This window comes from Astatotilapia calliptera, chromosome 5, assembly GCF_964374335.1.
Source record: "Astatotilapia calliptera chromosome 5, fAstCal68.1, whole genome shotgun sequence".
In the NCBI taxonomy this organism is placed as follows: Eukaryota; Metazoa; Chordata; class Actinopteri; order Cichliformes; family Cichlidae; genus Astatotilapia; species Astatotilapia calliptera.
The window spans coordinates 20,678,692-20,696,825 of record NC_137426.1 but is presented as its reverse complement, the minus strand read 5'-3'; the positions used below and the strand labels follow the sequence as shown (position 1 = coordinate 20,696,825).

Here is an 18,134-nt window from a genome sequence, read left to right as displayed (position 1 = left end):
CTGTATGAAACTCCTGGCACTATTTTTGGTGATCCCAGCATCTGTTGACAAATTTGGGGCGGACATCATAGTAATTTAACCTTAGTTATGGTTCATACTAGGTTTTGCAATATTATTTTATAATTTTACACATTTGACTTTCTTATATATTTCATTATTTTACTATCACTTACCACACTTTATATTTTATCAAAACATTTCTTTCTTATAGCATTTTGTGAGCTGATTTTGGTCCAACTGTAATTATTACAAAAGGACATCTTAACTGTATAATCAGTGTGTTGTTTATACAGTTAAGATGTCCACAACCAACAATGAAAAGAATAAAAATAAACCTTTGAACCTCTCAAGGCGCACCCTTGTAGTTTGATCAGGTGCTTGTCGGTTTACAGAACTTCTCTGAATGGCTGACACCCTTACCAAACGCCGGGTAACTTTACAGTTCTTAATCATACTTGCCCCTTAAAAACCCTCAATAAAATCTGAAATTCAAGTTGGTCTCAGCTGCTCTCCACTCTGGATTCTTTAATAATTGAGATTTCAGCGGTGACTCTGTCTGATCTCAGTTGCCACGCACTCGCCTTCTCCATACTTTGCTCAGACATAAGCGCTCTTTCAGACTCATTGAGTCTACCTGCAGGTTTCCTGGAATCAAAATGAAAGTAGAGAACAAAAATCACTCAAGAAATCTCATCCTCGTCACCAAGATTGTTGTGGAAAAATACACTGAGCATCGACCCAAACTGACTCAGATTTATCGAAAGAAACTTCAAACCTCTGCAAAAGGATCAACACAGCACCAACGGGGTTCGTACCAGCACTGACAAACAGGCAAAATAATAACAGCTCCTCTATAGCCATACAGATACAGTGAAAATGAAAGTGTTTTTGAATTTTATTTTCTGTAAATCATTTGATTTATTTAATAAATTAAATATTATATTTTAGAGGCCGTTCTAATCTGATATTCCATTCTAGGCAAATTGACAGCAAATAAAACTAAGTACACTTTTAAAACTTTTTTTTAAATTCATTTTTATTTGAATTCAATTCAATTTTATTTATATAGCGCCTAATCACAACAACAGTTGCCTCAAGGCGCTTTCTATTGTAAGGTAGACCCTACAATAGTACAGAACCCAACAATCATATGACCCCCTGTGAGCAAGCACTTTGGCGACAGTGGGAAGGAAAAACTCCCTTTTAACAGGAAGAAACCTCCAGCAGAACCAGGCTCAGGGAGGGGCGGCCATCTGCTGCGACCGGTTGGGGTGAGAGAAGGAAGACGGAATAAAGGACAGAAAAATGCTATAATGTAATGTGGTGAAATTATTATCAACCAGGTGGTTCATGAGACAATTATTTTAAAGTAGTCTGGTTTTAACATTAACAATGAAGAATTATAATAAAAATGTAATGCATCTAGGCTACGTCCACATGTACCCAGGTATTTTTGAAAACGCAGCTTTTTAGATGCAGGTGTCAGGTAAACTTTAACGTGCTCGTGAGAAAACCCTAGAGAAGAAATTAGGTCTCTTCAATGGGGCATTTCTTTTGAAACTTTTGACAATCACGTTTTCAATATTGTCTTGGCCATTAAACATTAACTCCAGGACAGTGTTTGGATTTTTCCACTTTTGCCGGAGTTCATTGTACACTTTCACACTGACTTCTTCAGTGTTCTCTAAGGACATTTTAAGCTTTTGGGACAAAATTTTAGCCCAAATCCTGTGGGTAAACCTGTTCATGATGGCTTTATCTGCCCCTGGAGGCAATTTCCTTGCCTCATTTGCGTTGCTTATAGCGTGCAGAACCAAATCTTTAGTGAAGCTTTCAACAACTTTTACGTACTCTTCTCGGTTTTTATATATAGTGAGTACTCTTTTTGGTAAGGCCAACAGGTGTTTTGTAAATGTTGGGACAGTAATATCGTCAAGCTGTTCCCTCAGACATAAAATCAAATACTTCTCCTTGCAGTTATGTGCTTTGCAAAGATTGGTGAAAATGTCCTTGTTGATATTGGTCAGCCTTTTTGGAGATAGATCCAAATCCCTCTCGTCAATCTGAGGCCAGATTTTTTCAAGCAGGCGATCGCTGATAGAGTCGGAGTTGTGGCACCGTGTGAAGTCCTTGTATTTAGACGAGGCTTTGCCTGCGGCCTCTGAAACTACCAACTGAATAACTTTATAAACACAAATCTTTTCTTCAGACAGATAATCAGATGCCAGAGTGACATCATAAGAACCAAAATCTGAATCAGACTTATGGACTGACCTATGTAGTGTTTTCTTCACAGGCTTTTCCAGGGGGGAAGCTTCTATGTTGTCCAAGTCTTTTGAGTAGTTTTTCTTCAAAAAGCTCTTCTTCGGTTCCACTGTGGCTGCGGTGAGGGTTTGAGGAAGAAACATCTGGGACGACACAGACGCTTCTTCCTCAGATGAATCACTAAAACCAATAAAAACATTTAGATATATGTTAGGTGGCGTTGGTGCACGATGCAGTGATATTTCGCTTTTTTCACTGTCAGCTGTGGATGTTTTATCAAGACTGCTCTCCTCTGCAGTCAAATGCAGCTTGAGGTTTTTTGAGTCTGAAGAGTCCTCCAGTCCTGGAGTTTCTGTTTCTTCATTATCACCGTGGTCATCTACAGAAATTTCTTTCAGGATGCTGTCCTTTGCTCCTGTTTCTTCTGTTTTCCCAGGGGACTCTGTGTCCACTGAGTGAAGACAGGCCTCATCAGTCTGCGTGGACACTGGATCTCCCTTCTCCACGGTTGTGTCCATTGCGTCCTCTAACATGGAACAAAGTTTCAACATGTCTTTCAGCAAAGTGGAAGGCAGCTCAGTGTTGCAGTACTCTGGGTTGAACTGCAGAGATTGCCACTGTGGTACAATTGTACCAAAAAAGTGGTCACTTAAGGACTTCCATGTTTCCACTGAGGTGTTACTGTGTGGAGTTGTCATGTTTAAGTTTGTATTACTATTTCTCTGACTCTGAAATGTAGAAGAGGAAATAAATTGTTGGCTGGTTGGAGTTGGACTAGGCATGTGTGCTCTTTGTAAACCAAATGCTTGGGAGTCTGGACGGCTCCTTTATATAGGTTTAAGCCCCGCCCACGTTCGGCTGCAGCCACTGTGACGTCATCCACTTTTCTTTGACGTTGAACCTTCAAAGGTTTGGGGGCGGGGTTTAAGCTAATAGGGCTTCGGAGCGTGATGTCACGGGGGTGGGCGTGGAAAGGATTTTGGCCCGATTCACCATTTTGGGGGTCTAAGCTAGGAGCGATAGCATAGCCATGGTTCGTACTTGCTGTGTGCTCGGCTGCAATGTTCGATCTTACGACCGGCACGGGAATAAGGTTGGATTGTCTTTTTATGCTTTCCCAACCTGGAAGCGACATGAGGCAGCTCGTGTATCGATGTTACCAAACGAAGGCGTCTAGCCTGGATAGCAGCTGTGAGATGAGCTGACGTGCAGCTCTCTTCCATCTCCAAATATCTGTTGGTGCTCCAGACATTTTCATTCCGGTAAGTTCTAAATATGTTCATATCTCTCTTTATAGCCTATTAGTTTCATTTTCGATGCGCTCTGAGCTCATAGCAAATTAGAACAAACATCCTACTGAGTGATTTTGCAGAACTACCGTCTATTTATAGAGTTGCTAATTATTTGGCATTATTGCAGCAAACCAGCCGATGAAATGGATGAAACATCATGACTGGTTTCCAGCGCTACACGAGGGACCTGCTTCAAACAAACCACCATGCCAATCAGATTACTTCTTCCATGTGAGGGTGAAGAGGTGACCCTTCTGGATAAGATGGTGAAGGTTTGCTGCGTTTGGTGAACAGTGTGATAATAAAACCAGAGAAGAATGAAACCTGCTCCTGTTAAATGTTCTTAAGTCTTGTGCTGTTATTTTTTCAAAAGATACAGTAAATAAAGTAATGTTAGTAGTGGGTGATATCATGTAAACACTCATGATTTGGTGTAAACATTTTGTCATTTGTAAACTGTAAATGACATGGATTCTACACTGTTACTGATGTGATGTTCTATAAAGTGGTTTTAATAAAAAAAAAAAAAAAAAGGCAAAATAATTTAGTTTCTTTATTCAACTTTTGAACAGTGGGACTCAGTCAGTACATTTTCAGTAAATGCAAATTATTTACACAGCAGTGCACTACAGGCATACATCTAGACCCCTAGATAAAACATGATGGCATTATAGCAGTGACAACTCCTCCACAGTAGCAGGTGGGGTTTTTCTTTTTTGAGGACGGCTCCTTTTACCTGTCACTACAGATGGTCTGTGTATGTTTTGATCAAGAGCCTTTTTTTGGGCAGCTGAAGAGAAGTCGTCTATCTTATGGCCAACCTCTGGGTGTATCTTGGTATTATTACCAGGCAAAACCCAGTATGCAGGTTCATCTGTAACAGTCCTTGTGCCACGGATCAACACTGTTCCGTCTACTTTAGACAGAAGAGCAGCGACGTGGGTGCAGGTCTCTGCGACTCCGGCCATACAGCTGCAGTGGGCGACTTCAACCTTCCCTGTGATGCTCACAGTGACCCATGGCTGCAATGCTGGTTCATTCAGTCTTAGAGTGCAGCACCTGAAACACACACAGACAAAGTTCATTTAAAGACAAGAACTATGAGCCAAGGCCGACACAAATGTGTTTAATCTACTTTATCATAAATGTAACAAAGTGTCAAGAAAGTTAGCACATACATGTAATTTTTCATTTCTTTATGTGTCCATCTATAGAACGCTGCATGTTATAGTCTAAATCTGTCTGTTCTGTCAGAAACCTGCCTGCAGAAAATGAACCTAAAGTATGTAATGCAAGGATGTCATCACTTTAGAGATGGAGAAAGCATAAAGTGACAATTATGAATCACTTAATATGTTAAGGAGATTCTGCAGGTCATTAATCAATGTATAAAACTAAAATAAAATGTATTTTTAGTGACACAAGATACAAATATGGAAGCAAGATGTATAATTAGAATTATTTATAATAAACATTAATAAATCATTGCAATTTCTTTAACCATAGAGAATAACTAAATCCTTCAGGACAGTGTCTCATCAATGCACTGAACTCACTATGTTATCCACCTAACAGTCTCCACATGTTCTCACTGTAATTTCCCCTCATGAATGAATTTATGCTGCAGTAATCTGAATGTTTGCAGGGAAATCAAACGCATTTCACTCGCTGTACTCGAGCTGACTTACCTTTGATTGAATGACGACTTGTACGCGCTGACTCCACAGATAAGGTATGAAATATATCAGGCTACGTCAATAGCGGTTGGTCTTCAGGGTTTCTACTCCACGGCCGTATTTCATACGGGTCCACATTTCCAATGCACGCTATTTTCTGCAAGTACCGCCGCTTCGCCTCTGGACGCAATCGGTCTCTATACAGTCCATTCTCTTTTAAGCTGCTTTTAAGCATCTTGTAATCGTCGTTCCAACACAGTGTGTTTGATTTGATTCGTAGACCCCGAAAATGCCGCCGCGCTCCCACAATGCATTGCGGCGTGACGTCAACTCCGAAGCCCTATACAAGATGATGATTATACCGCCCAGGATGTCATAATTTGTCCAAGTATTAACAAGACCTTTAACAATCAACAATCTAAGAGGCTCTCCGTGGGTCAACTCTTTTTTTTCTTTTTCTTTTTTTCTGTTCACATATATGGACACCCAAATTACAATTCTCTTGGCACCCCGTAGGCGACTAGTTATATGAAAGGAACAGAAATATGTGAAATGTGTTAAATATTTAATCGATTTGCTCATTTATGTGGTTCACCAAACGCATTACAATTTTACTTTGAATGCGTACAGTCTCTGTTTCCGGTTTGCATCGCGTTTGTGTTTAAACTTTGACGTACAGGGGACAAGCGGGTGCTTCTATGCCCTGAATTATATTGTACGTTTTTGTCAAAATCCTATACGATTTCTATTATAATATTTCTAAAGCATTGTTCCTGATGATTTTTTTTCAAGTTGCACATCATTTTTTTGTTAACGTTTTGTATGTATCTAAATGTTAATTTCGAAAAAAATAAATGTGTTGCTGACTTGAAGTGACTTCATTCTTTTTTCTTTCTTTTTTTTTTGTTTTTTACTTCATTCTTAACCCAGTGTGGTGTTTCTGAGATTCAACCCAGGTCTAATAGCTCAAGATATGCTTTTATTTTGAAGAATGTAGACCGGAAAAAAGTGAAGCTGTTGCTGTTGTCGAGCGGAAGCAGCATGTTGTTACCTCGTGTGTGACAGGTTGGTCTTAATACATTTAGCAAACATAATACAACTTAGTCTTAAAAGGTTTTTGTGTTCAGACGGTGGGCTTGATGCATAAATACATATTTATATGGGTTAGCAGTTAAATATAAAAGCGTGTCAGCGGCTAACGCTTCGTGGCTTTGCACGCGAAACCAACTTTTAGTCATTTAAAGCTAGCGTTAGCCAGCTAACTGAAAGCTTTATTTCCCGAGAAGTAACAATAAAGGTCTTTGCTTACAGTGGTTAGGCATACAGACATTCATGCTAATTTAATGCCACTCACTATTTAAAAGACGTTTAAATAGTATAATGCTTCGTCACATATGTCTCCATCCAGGTGAGCTGCAGTGCTTGATATTGATTGTCACAGACACAAGTATATCCGTGTCTATTGAAGATTGGGCCTCATATTAAAATATGTCCTGCGAAGAAGATGGACCTTCAGAGCAGGGCCCCAATTCCGTGGGACCATGCACCTCTTCTTCCTCAGAGACGGATGCCAAAAGTGGAGACGTGATTACTGTGACCATCGGGGCGACTGTGCCCACAGGTTTTGAACACACTGCTGCAGAGGAGGTCAAGGAGAAAATTGGGGTGGAGGCACGAATTAGCAAAGATCGCGGTCGCATATACTTTCCTATAACTACTGACAAGCTTTTCCAGGTAAAAATGTTGCCATGTTGGGTTTTTATGTCTGCTTTTTTCAAGCTTACCAATATAAAATCATTGTGTCTGATTAACTTGGCGTTCCCTGCTGTAGGTTCATCTTCTGAGGTCTGTAGACAACCTGTTTGTTGTCGTTGAGGAATATGATCATTACCAGTTTAAACAATCCAAGGTAAACCAGGCCCGTCTTTATTCTCGATGCTGATGTTAGGTGCATGTCATTGTCAGGATAACAAACACACTGGCTTCTACAGGAGGAGACATTGATGGAGCTGCAGCAGCTCGCCTCCAAACTCCCCTGGACTAATGCCCTTGAGGTTTGGAAACTAAATGGAACACTTAAAAAGAAGAAAGGCCACCGAAAAGGAGGCAGCACCACCAAAGTGAAACCTAGCAGGAACACAGCTGATGTAGCTGCTGCTGACACTGAGCAGCAGCTACATCAGGTGGTGTCTGCTGCTGAAAGCCATTTGGAGGCGGATAGCGCAGCTGACGCTGAGCCCTGCGAACAGGACTCGCAAGAGGCAGCGCCTGAGGCCAGAGTCATCAAGTTTCGCGTGACATGTAACAGGGCCGGTGACAAACACAGCTTTTCCTCTAATGAGGCAGCTCGAGACTTTGGGGGAGCTGTGCAAGAATTCTTCCAGTGGAAAGCAGACATGACAAAGTTTGACATAGAGGTAGGCACGCTTCAGCATTGATAGATGCAAAGTAAACACCATCACATTATATCACACAAAAAAAGAGTGAATATTGCGAGGCATATTAGGGAGTAACAAAGTAATTAACACTTTCCATTAAGGTAAAGTGTTTATATCATGTGACAAGATGAGAAAAATGCTTTAGCACCTTAAAGATTAAAATATTGGAGATGGTGTGTACATTTTGCAAATCAGTGTTCAATCCCCCCCCACACACCACCACCAAGAAAAACACCTGTCACACTGTGGTGAAAATCACATCTATTAATCTACTACTTTATTACACTCTCCACCACCTCTTGCCAGCTTTTTAGTTTGCTTTTATTTATATCAAACCTTCTACTAACTGTTATTTTCAATTTTTAACGACCTGCAGATCTGTTTCTCTTAATTTAGTCCATATGACAAAGTAAAACATGTCAGTTACAGAACTTTGCAATTAATTAATTTTAATCCGTTAAATAATTTCAGCACACTCACAATGATATAATATAACATATAAAAGTGCTCCAGGACACATTAGTAATCTTTCTCTCCTTATAGGTCTTACTCAACATACACAATGAGGAGATGGTGATTGGTATTGCACTAACTGAAGAGAGCCTTCATAGGAGAAACATCAGTCACTTTGGACCCACCACCCTGCGGTCCACTTTGTGCTACGGCATGCTGAGGTAAGTCTTCTAACAACAATTGCACTGTTTGAGTCCAAGAGTTGATGGGATGTGATTTCCAATAATTTATGTCACATAATGTTTTCTTGACATACTTGCTTTGAAGTGGACATGAAACACTACATGTACAAAGGCTAATTTACACCATGATGGCCTACTCTTAAAAAAAAAAAACAAAAAAAAAACCTCATAGTTTTAACTCTGTCTGTGAAGCTGGACTTAATACATAAATGTTTAAAAGTTTTTGGAGCATGTTAAGCACCGTCTTGTGCCAGGACAGAACATGATGTCACTGGGTTTTTTGGTTGGTTGTTTGCTGCTAATAAGCTTTCATTAGTTTATGTTCGCTAACTTTTGACAGAACTGACAACTCAGTGGAAACTCGTAAGGACACTAAAACTAAAAAGCAGTTTAAGAGGGTCAGTTGTGTCCTGCCCCTGGCTGCAACAGTGAGTTTTACGTTAGGATATTCTGTCCGCTTTTACTCTGTCTTAGCAGTAAAAGGCTCTACTAGCTCAAATGAAAATCCACCTGTCAGCCATAATGTTCGGGTTTGTAGAGAAAAGCCCATTTCAGTGAGTTGCACTGGTGGTTCACCGGACCAACAAGTTGGAGTCCAACAGTGTTCGCTGTCCACAAGATGTTATCAGCACCATTTTATGCAATAAAATAGTCTTTCTTTTCCCAGGCACTCCCAAACAGCTTAGAACATAAGCAGCTACTACATCTGCATCACACCACAGACATAACTAAGCTTCTTATTGAAGCATGATTAGGAATCCTGATATCTATTAGCCTGTTTATAGAAGTCTCCTTCACATAGAGTTGGACTTCACTTTTTCTTACTTCTAGTATGATGACAGTGACAATAGTGTGAGATAAGAATTTCTAAAAAAAAATGAAACCACATTAACCTGTTTTTCCTGCCAAGATGCTGATAACAAACCTAGTTATGTTTGCCAATGGACTGAGAACTCGAAAGTGCTTTTGTGCAACGTGCCTCATTCACCTGATCAAGTACTTGATTTACTTTTTCTTTCATAAGTGCTTTTTGTGTAACATTCACACTGTGATGATCGCTCTGATGGAGCAAATTGGGGTTGAGTATCTTTCCCAAAGATATTTGGCATGTACACTGTAGCAGCCAGGAATCGAACCACAAACCTTCGGATTAGTAGATGACCTGCTCTACCTCTACCTGAGCTGAGGTGGTGCGATGTTCATGTAGTAAACTGTTTGGGTGTGACTGATTTATTGCATATAATCAGTCTGATCACATCTTACAGACAGCAGCAGATTCATTTATTGCTACAGAGACAGAGTGAACGTTGACAGAATATCCTTTTTTTGTCTCATTGTTTTCCAGTTAATTATCAGTTCTGTCACTAGTTAGCTAAAATAAACTAATGTAGGTCTGTTGGCAGCAACTGACCAACCAACCAATGACCCTAGTGATGTCAAGTTCTGTACTGGCACAAGATGGCGCTGCACATTGTCTAAAAGCTTTAACTTTTAAACTCTTGTTTTTTAAATCCAGCTTCACGGATAGACTTTGTTCGTTTTGTTGTTGTTAACCTGTCAGGCAACCAGAATTATGATCTGAATGCTCTGTTGTGCCAAGCACACCTGCTCTTCCAAGACGAGCTGTATACATTCTGTCTGTCTGTTGTTCATGTTTTTATTTTGCTTGCTTGTTTATTCACTTTCCTTATTATTATTTCTATTATCATATTTTTTCTATTTATTTCAACTACGTCAAAACTGAGAGATGGGAAAAATGTTTAGTCTGTTTGCCTGCAGCCTTTTAATTTCTTTATTTTGCAGATGTGTAGTAAACAGTGGTGCACGTTCACTGTTTGGCATAGTGTCCGATTCCAGTTTCATAGATATGACTGAGGCTCCAAAATCTTTCTGTTAAAAAGTGATGATTGTTGTGTTGATACTAATGAGGTTAGTGAAGGACTCCGACAGGTGGGTGGTGAGGCAGTCATTCTTGGCACCCTGTTGAAATGCAGGCATGTCCAACCATACTCTATTATACTAAGAGGAATTCCTCTGTGTTGCGATGTGTCTCCTAGTCATACGTCAGCCTTTATTTGAACGTGTAACAAAACACAATGAACTGTCCTTCTAACTCACATTTTCCTTAAAGATAAGAATGAGAGACAATAGATTCTAAATTCTTAAGCCTTTGAAACAGAGACGGTGATATTCACTTGAATATTTGGACTTCTCTTTGCATACATTTACAATTGTGTGGTTTGGACGTCATCAGCATGTTGGTGACTCTTCTATTGCCAGTTAAATAAAGCATGCACACATAACATAATAATATTTGGATAAATGAATTTCAAACTGTGAACATTTACACTTCAAGTTGGGAAAAACTTGTGGTCTGGTGGCTGCTTTCACACATAAAATTATGCACATTTTAATTTCTGTTGTAAGGTTAGGTTATTGATGGTGGTTGCCATCATCGCCTCACAGCAAGATAGTCCTGGTTTTGAAACCACCGGCTACCATCCTCCACGTGGAGTCTTTCTCTCCAGCCCTGTGGTAGATTGGTGACCTGTACAGGGTGTACATCCCCTCCATGACAGCTTTGATCCAGCCCAACCGTGACCCTGAAATGGATGGGGGGGGGGGGAGGAAAGAATTAATAACCACTGATCACTGTATACATAAAATAGGAAGTCTGGCAAAGCAAAATAATCTGCAAATGGCACAGTGGTATGTTATAACAAGAGCTTGTTTGTTCTTATCCCTGTGTTTTAATCCCACATTACCACCATAAAAGCACATTAGCACGTGAAATTCACAGGAATTCCTTCCTAATTTGGGAAAAGGTGAAAATCTGAGAAGCACAGGAATGTAGGGTTAGATTAGTTGTTTTGAAGGTGGGATTACATGAACACTGAACGATTTCTTTAAATATTTATCCATCATTGCTCTCGGTCCCTTTGGAAAGTATCTTGACAGTGTGTATAAAACCTTTATAACACATCACATTTCAACTGTACAAAATAATTTCTGTCAGGTTGTCCCACAGAATCAGAAAACATTGTTTATTGCAAAGCAGTGGAAATTTGTCTTGAACTTTGCTTTCAGTGTATAAAAATAAAACAAATAAGACAGCACACAGCAAGATTAAAACATCGGTTTGAAAAGGAAAATTTATAAAATTCCATTATGAGCTGTTAATAATATTATTAGCAGTTAAGATGAATGATTTCTTGGCCGTTTGGGTCCTGGATGCAGGGACCCTGTAGCAGCAGGCTGATGGAAGGAGTTAAATGAGTAGTTGTATGTGCTGACTTTATGTCTGACTGCTGAGTTGGAGCATCTGAAGCGTGTAATATTGTTACAAAAGAAGCATATGAGAGGTAAATGTGATATAAGATGAAATGCTTATGAAATACGTTGTTCGTTTCCTTGTCTGTTGACAGGCTGTGTAAACCTCAGGCATCCGATGTAATACTTGACCCTATGTGTGGGACTGGAGCTATACCACTGGAGGTGAGACACAGCTTATCGTGACCCTGATAATGGCCTTCAACTACATCAGTTTTTATAAGAAAGAGTAGATAATTTTGCACTACATAGTGAAAAGTGTACAAGTCAGTGCTTCCACACAGTTAGATCAATTCTCGTGGGTACCCATAAAAGAACTGACTTGATTAAGAAACTATAGATTGCACACTTCAAATATTGTTTTTGTTTTCTGAGTCAAGTGATTTGAGCCTGCAGCAGTCTGTAACTTATCTCTTGTATATTGCCATCCAAGCACCACATTCTGCAACCTTGCTATTACTGCGATATTGATCACACAACCTGGATACTGCTAAAGGTGGAGATTAACAAATATGTCTTCTGGAGACTCTGCAGAAGGCAGAATTATTCAGCGATAGCCTCAAGATCCAAATAACAATAAACCACAGGCCACTAATTGTGTATTGCTTTTCTTCTCTTCAGGGTGCAATTGAATTCAGCAGTTCATTCTACATTGCTGGCGACAACAATGACATGGCAGTTAACCGCACAGTCAACAATATATGTCACATCCAGAAACGCAGGGCCGACAAGGGCAGGTGAGAGTGAACACAGAGAGAATGAGACTGAACGCAGTACATGTGGTTGATGATCCCCATAATGATGTAATCTCTCTGGCTTCAAACAGAATATCTGGATTGCCTATTGACACAGTGCAGTGGGATCTGTGCAGCTTACCAATAAGGACCAGCTCTGTTGATATTATCATCACTGATATGCCATTTGGCAAGAGGTACCATAACCATCAACACTAGAAGATTTGTTTCCTGTATCTAGATTTTGAATGCTATAAGTGTATGTGTGGGTTTTTTTAATGCCTTTGCTGTTCAACACTTAGAATTAGATTGAAATCAGAAATTTAGATCACAGTATAACAAAAATGCACATGGAAGATGAGGCATTAAACCCACTTTAAAGCAACGCACTAAAGTAGCTGTGTGATGGTGGTTTTTTCCTGTTTTCTTAAAAGGATGGGCTCCAAGAAGAAGAACTGGGACCTGTACCCCTTATGTCTCAGGGAAATGGCTCGTGTGTGCAGACCAGGTTCGGGAAAGGCTGTCCTCTTAACCCAGGACAAGAAGTGCTTTGCCAAGGTAGCCATGTTAATGTTGCAGATAATGCATATTTGGGTATATATTCTCATGAAAGTTTCCAAGGAAGTTGAAATCAGTACAGGAGAAAGACAAAAAAAAAGTCCACAGTGCCACAAGTTTTATCTTGCTTTGAACTTTCCAGTAATTCATGTCAGATGATGTTTCCACATCATATTTCCTTAAATCTTGATACAGACCTTGGTTGCTTGCTTTAATCTGCTGAATTTACTTGGAAAAAAGTCATTCAGAATGTCTTTAATTTGCATTTTGTGATGTTCCTGCTAACTAGGCTTTTATTTTTTCATTTTTCAATGGTACGGCTATTACAGTCATTTGTGTAAATCACCCCGACACAGAAGTGGCAGACACACCAGCTTAACAAATCACTGTTGTACCTATTTGCTGAATGTAGCTCAGGATCAGTTGCACCCTGAGCAACCTCTGATGCTTTGTCTCTGACGTCGGGCAGGCATGCGTTCGTAGTACTGTAGAACAATACACATAAGTCACATGCTCCACCTGAGGAAGGTTGTCCTGCGTTGCATCTACACCCATTTATTATTTATTGTTTTGCAGTGAGTTTGAGATGGAGGTGTGTCGAGGTTTAGCCAATACGTGGGGTGTTTGTAAATATGTAAGTTGTCGCCATGGTGCAGTTTTAAAATTGATGCTGTCAGATTTTACGCCTTTTCTGTTTTGAAGTTCCCAGCTAGTTGCGCAAGCCTCACAAACTAACCAGAGCCTCTTTTAATCCCATTTTCTTATTGTATTACTTGCTGTCAGATTTCTGAAAGTAAGACAGTACTTGATATTTCTGGTAAAGAGAAGGCCACATTATATTCTGAGTTTGTAAAAATAAGAGGATAAATATTGTACCAAAAACATCATCAACAGGAAATAATCCCCTAAACCTTAACACATTAAACAGTGTATGACCTTCAAACCTGAGGCCACAGCCCACACTGAAACCACAAAGTTACATGTGTGTTTTAGTATGTCCGGTGATGAAATGTGTTATTTTTATTTCATAGTAAAACTCTGTGCGGAAGAGATTTTGAGCCCAGTCTGGTTGGAGAAATATGTTCAGTTTATCCAGGACTGCTTCAGTTACATTGACTTTTACTTCTTTAATAATATCTCTGATCTGCATAAACTTTACATTTGTCCCAATTATAAATCATGAGTCTCCAAAGCTGTCAGAAATTATCCCAAATATCTTCTTTATGTATGTTGATGTAGATCAATAGGAGGAATTACAGGAACAAGTTAAAAATGAGTAAAAACTTGCTAAACGTAGCTACAAGGACAGTCAGGGAATATGCTCAGTACCAGGTATTTGCTCTGTGTGGAAGGGCGTAAAGTCCCTGATGGGGATGCAGTGCAGTGATCGTGGCCTAATTTGTTGGCTGATGGATTTTTTTTTTTTAACTGAACTATCACAGTGGGTGAAGGTTAATGGCATTTTAACACGTTCTTGCTTCACTATGTTGCCCTAGGGGTGCATCCTCACCATTTTTTCTTATACACTCAACACATCAAAGCCAAAATGTGATGATTCATTATTGTCATTAGGTTTCCTTTTGACTCCGCCTCCTCAGTAGTCATGAGCCTGATCATGAGCCCACAGTGTGCAAGTCGTACTGCTTGGAATGTGTAAAAGAAAAAAAAGATTAAAATGTGATGACAGATTTTAGGAAGAATTCAGCTGTTATCTCCCTTTTGCTGAGACTTTGTTTAGCAACACTGCTATCTTTGTGTGTGTGTGTGTGTGTGTGTGTGTGTGTGTGTGTGTGTGTGTGTGTGTGTGTGTGTGTGTGTGTGTGTGTGTGTGTGTGTGTGTGTGTGTGTGTGTGTGTGTGACCCCAACAGAGCATGCACTTGTGTTTTCAGCAGCTAAAATATTTTAGTCTAAAGCTAAAGTGGTGGACTGACTGATCATTATTATAGACCCACACTCAGGGATGGGAATTGATGAGTTTAGCGCTTCTGCTTCCCTTGTCGATATCACTCTATATGGATTCTCTCTCTGATTCCTATTCATTTCTCATTGGCTCCACTTGAGAGTCACCACCATCACTAAGCAGCTTATCAAAGACATTACATTTGTGCAAATTAATTGCATGCTGTGGGTCAGATGTTTGTTCATGTTGGAGGTATTTCCCCTCTTTTCTGTGATCAGCGTTGGGGTCATTAAATGGTAAATGGCCTGTATTTGTATAGCGCTTTACTCAGTCCCTAAGGACCCCAAAGCGCTTTACACTACATTCAGTCATTCACCCATTCACACATTCACACACTGGTGATGGCAAGGTACATTGTAGCCACAGCTGCCCTGGGGCAGAGGCGACAGAGGCGAGGCTGCCGGACACTGGCGCCACCGGGCCCTCTGACCACCACCAGTAGGTGGTGTTGCCCAAGGACACAACAACTGAGACTGTTGGAGCCGGGGCTCGAACCAGCAACCTTCTGATTACAAGACGAACTGCCGACTCTTGAGCCACAATCGCCCTGTCAAATAAGTAATTATTTCAAATATTATACACAACGCTTTCTTAAAAGTAATGCAGTACGGTACTTAATTATTCCCAAAGGGAGAGGAATTAGTAATACTACTCATTATATTATTTTCACTTTTCTTTATAAAATGACCTGAAACGCATCGTCTCATAATTACCATTTAACAGTATAAACCTGAGTCCCAAACACCAACACAAATCTTCAAAGCGATCGCCACGGAGATTCTACTTTAGAAACGTGAACAAGTAGAAATGAAGGCTTCAGCCTGACTGCTCATCGCTACTTTTCTTGAACTTTAGGGTCTGGCTGCTGGGCTGGGGTCAGCATTCACTCATCTTTAACATCACTCTGGGTTCTAGGCTAGCTTAGCGTTTGCGTGCTCACAAAGAGCCAAAGTTTGCAGCACAATGCAGATGGCCTTTTTTTGTCTAAAATGCTGTCGACCTTTTAAGATAAAGTATTATCCACACTGTATCCATATCCACCACTATTTTCCTCCTCCGGCACATGACCAGGATGAATAGGCAGTCAGAATTCCAAGGAACTAAATTACTGGGAACCGGTTCTCGCTTCCTGCACTGCTAACATGCCCTGAAAAAGTTGAATGCAGCGGGGAGAAGGTGTCGGATTTACATTGTAGGGTTGAGTTAAAACAGATGATTTTGCAATGTTTATGTATTGTGTTAACAAATCAACATTGTATGTAACAATAGATTGTTGTTAGTTGTACAGTGTAGTTTAAAAAAATCCTCCTCTCCTAAAATATCACATTTTCAAACCAAGCAGTACTGCAGTGAACTTTTTTTTAACCTAAAAAGGTTTGAAGGGTAACAGGAATTAACCTTTCTAACGCAGTGAATAAAATAGTGTGTGGTAAGTTCCCAGCTTTACTCAATCATAAATGATTAATGCCACCAAACTGGAAAAAGCCAGTTCTGCTTGTTTGTTTCACCACTGCTATCCTTTAGCTGTTTAAAAAAAGGCTCATGTTTTATATGTTTACGCTGCTCTTCAAGTTTAAAGTATTTATGGTCGTTCTACTTAATGAATGATTTTTCCGGTTGAATTTGTCTTGAATTGATGTCTAAATAATCCCTCAGATGTTTAAGTAATGTGGGTTTAACTTTGCTCCGTCACGATAAAAAACCCCCACTTTCATTCACTGTTTGTCTATAATTTACATAAAACAAATGTCTAATTTGTTAGTTTGCCTTCATGGGATTTATGTCGTCTCCAGGCTATATCGAGGATGGGAGGGCTGTGGAGGAAGCTGCACACTGTTTGGGTCAATGTGGGGGGTTTACATGCTGGCGTTTACCTCCTCAAGCGGACCGGGGCGGTGTTTGGCCAAACTCCTGAAGATGTCCATGAGTCACGAGGAATGTGTAACACGCAGGGGGATGAAAAGGAAGACAAGGAGCTCTCCTAAGTGACACCCAGCATTTCAGTTGTGAATTTAAATTGAGCCCAGGTTAAAATGATTTTATTTATATTTAGCAATTGAATACATTTTTTTTTTTAAACAAGTTCTCCGCTCAAGCATGCCAAGCAATTTTACTTTGTAATTCACCAAGAAGCTGTCATGATCTGCAAGTTTGATGGTTTTTACACTGTTTTCCTAAAGGTTGTTCACCTGTCATATTACTGTTCAGAATCCTGCTGAAGGTTGAGGCTGTACCCCTCAAATTAAATGTGTCCACTAATAAAGGCTCACTCATATTATCACTTGATTTAGTCATTCTTCACACCATTTGCACCAGTTGTCTCAGTCCACTCTTATCCCAAACACAGGACAGGAAAATGTTTTTTACCCCTCAGCTGTAAAAGGCTGATTGCTGTCACTTCACCGATGAGGTGGGTGTTGTGGAAACCTACGTTTGTGAATTTGGGAACAAGGCAACAGGATTTGTAAATTGATACCATAAGTATATCTTATGCGTTTGAATCTCAGTGACCTTGACCTCAAGGTCAAAGTCAGGTCACGTTTCCTGGAAATGTTTTGAATGCATTAATTATAAAAGGAAGTCACCTAGGGTTTTCAAGTTGTTATGGTAAGTGCACCTAGTAAGCGCTCTCGATTGGGGTGTTCACCTTCCTTTCTTTATCTTTCACAGTCAACGTGCTGACCTGAGCACAACACAAGAAGAGACATGATGAAACATTACTTAAAGAAAACAACTGCATGCGTGAGTGACTCAAGGAGAGTTACAGCATTCAGCTACAGTCTGGTTCTTGCTGGCAGATTTCTGTTAACCTCCAAAGAAGTGTGTCAGACTCCAAGAAGCAGGAACTACACACACTCAAGGGATATTCCCGAGGAGGAAAAACAAACCAAGAAAAATGTTTTCAGTTCTTATGTGAACCTTAATTTAAAAAAAGAAGTGAGCCTTAATGGAAACGTCACTTTCAGTGTTAAATTTCATGTGGGCCAAACAGGTTTTGGCACCTGATATGAAGCACTGCTTGCCACTTTTTCCACCTTCCCACACCTCTTACATTTTTCTTTCCATAAGTGAATAAGAAACAAAGCTTGTTCAGGCTTTTAGGGTCACCTTACTTTTTTTTTGTCTTTCTTATTATTTCTTTGGGAGTGTCTGAGAGACGTGCAAAACTTGGTCCTAACGCAAAC

General features: G+C 40.0%; 1 protein-coding gene and 2 long non-coding RNA genes across 3 annotated transcripts; 2 read left to right on the top strand and 1 right to left on the bottom strand.

Annotated features, from left to right (window-relative positions):
* Positions 1-3,175: 3,175 nt before the first annotated feature.
* On the top strand, positions 3,176-3,884 carry LOC145428918 (uncharacterized). Its single transcript, XR_013909269.1, has 2 exons — positions 3,176-3,527; positions 3,685-3,884. It is a non-coding gene; the product is annotated as an uncharacterized LOC145428918 (long non-coding RNA).
* A 213-nt stretch (positions 3,885-4,097) lies between these two features.
* LOC145428919 (uncharacterized) lies at positions 4,098-5,572 on the bottom strand. The gene is made up of 2 exons (XR_013909270.1): positions 5,246-5,572; positions 4,098-4,616 (listed from the first exon to the last, which is right to left on the bottom strand). It is a non-coding gene; the product is annotated as an uncharacterized LOC145428919 (long non-coding RNA).
* A 619-nt stretch (positions 5,573-6,191) lies between these two features.
* thumpd3 (THUMP domain containing 3) lies at positions 6,192-17,230 on the top strand. The gene is made up of 10 exons (XM_026167963.2): positions 6,192-6,298; positions 6,642-6,967; positions 7,065-7,142; positions 7,225-7,650; positions 8,215-8,345; positions 11,792-11,861; positions 12,318-12,433; positions 12,523-12,627; positions 12,865-12,988; positions 16,743-17,230. Exons 2-10 carry the CDS (start codon positions 6,722-6,724, stop codon positions 16,932-16,934), a joined length of 1,488 nt encoding a protein of 495 aa, XP_026023748.1. The 5' UTR covers positions 6,192-6,298; positions 6,642-6,721; the 3' UTR covers positions 16,935-17,230.
* Positions 17,231-18,134: the final 904 nt, after the last annotated feature.

Bases quoted from the DNA above. Each gene is read 5' to 3' on its own strand.
- thumpd3 (XM_026167963.2), top strand. From the start codon at position 6,722: ATGTCCTGCGAAGAAGATGGACCTTCAGAGCAGGGCCCCAATTCCGTG. The intron at 7,651-8,214 runs GTAGGCACGCTT...CTCTCCTTATAG, and splicing joins TGACAAAGTTTGACATAGAG to GTCTTACTCAACATACACAA. The intron at 12,434-12,522 runs GTGAGAGTGAAC...GGCTTCAAACAG, and splicing joins CGCAGGGCCGACAAGGGCAG to AATATCTGGATTGCCTATTG.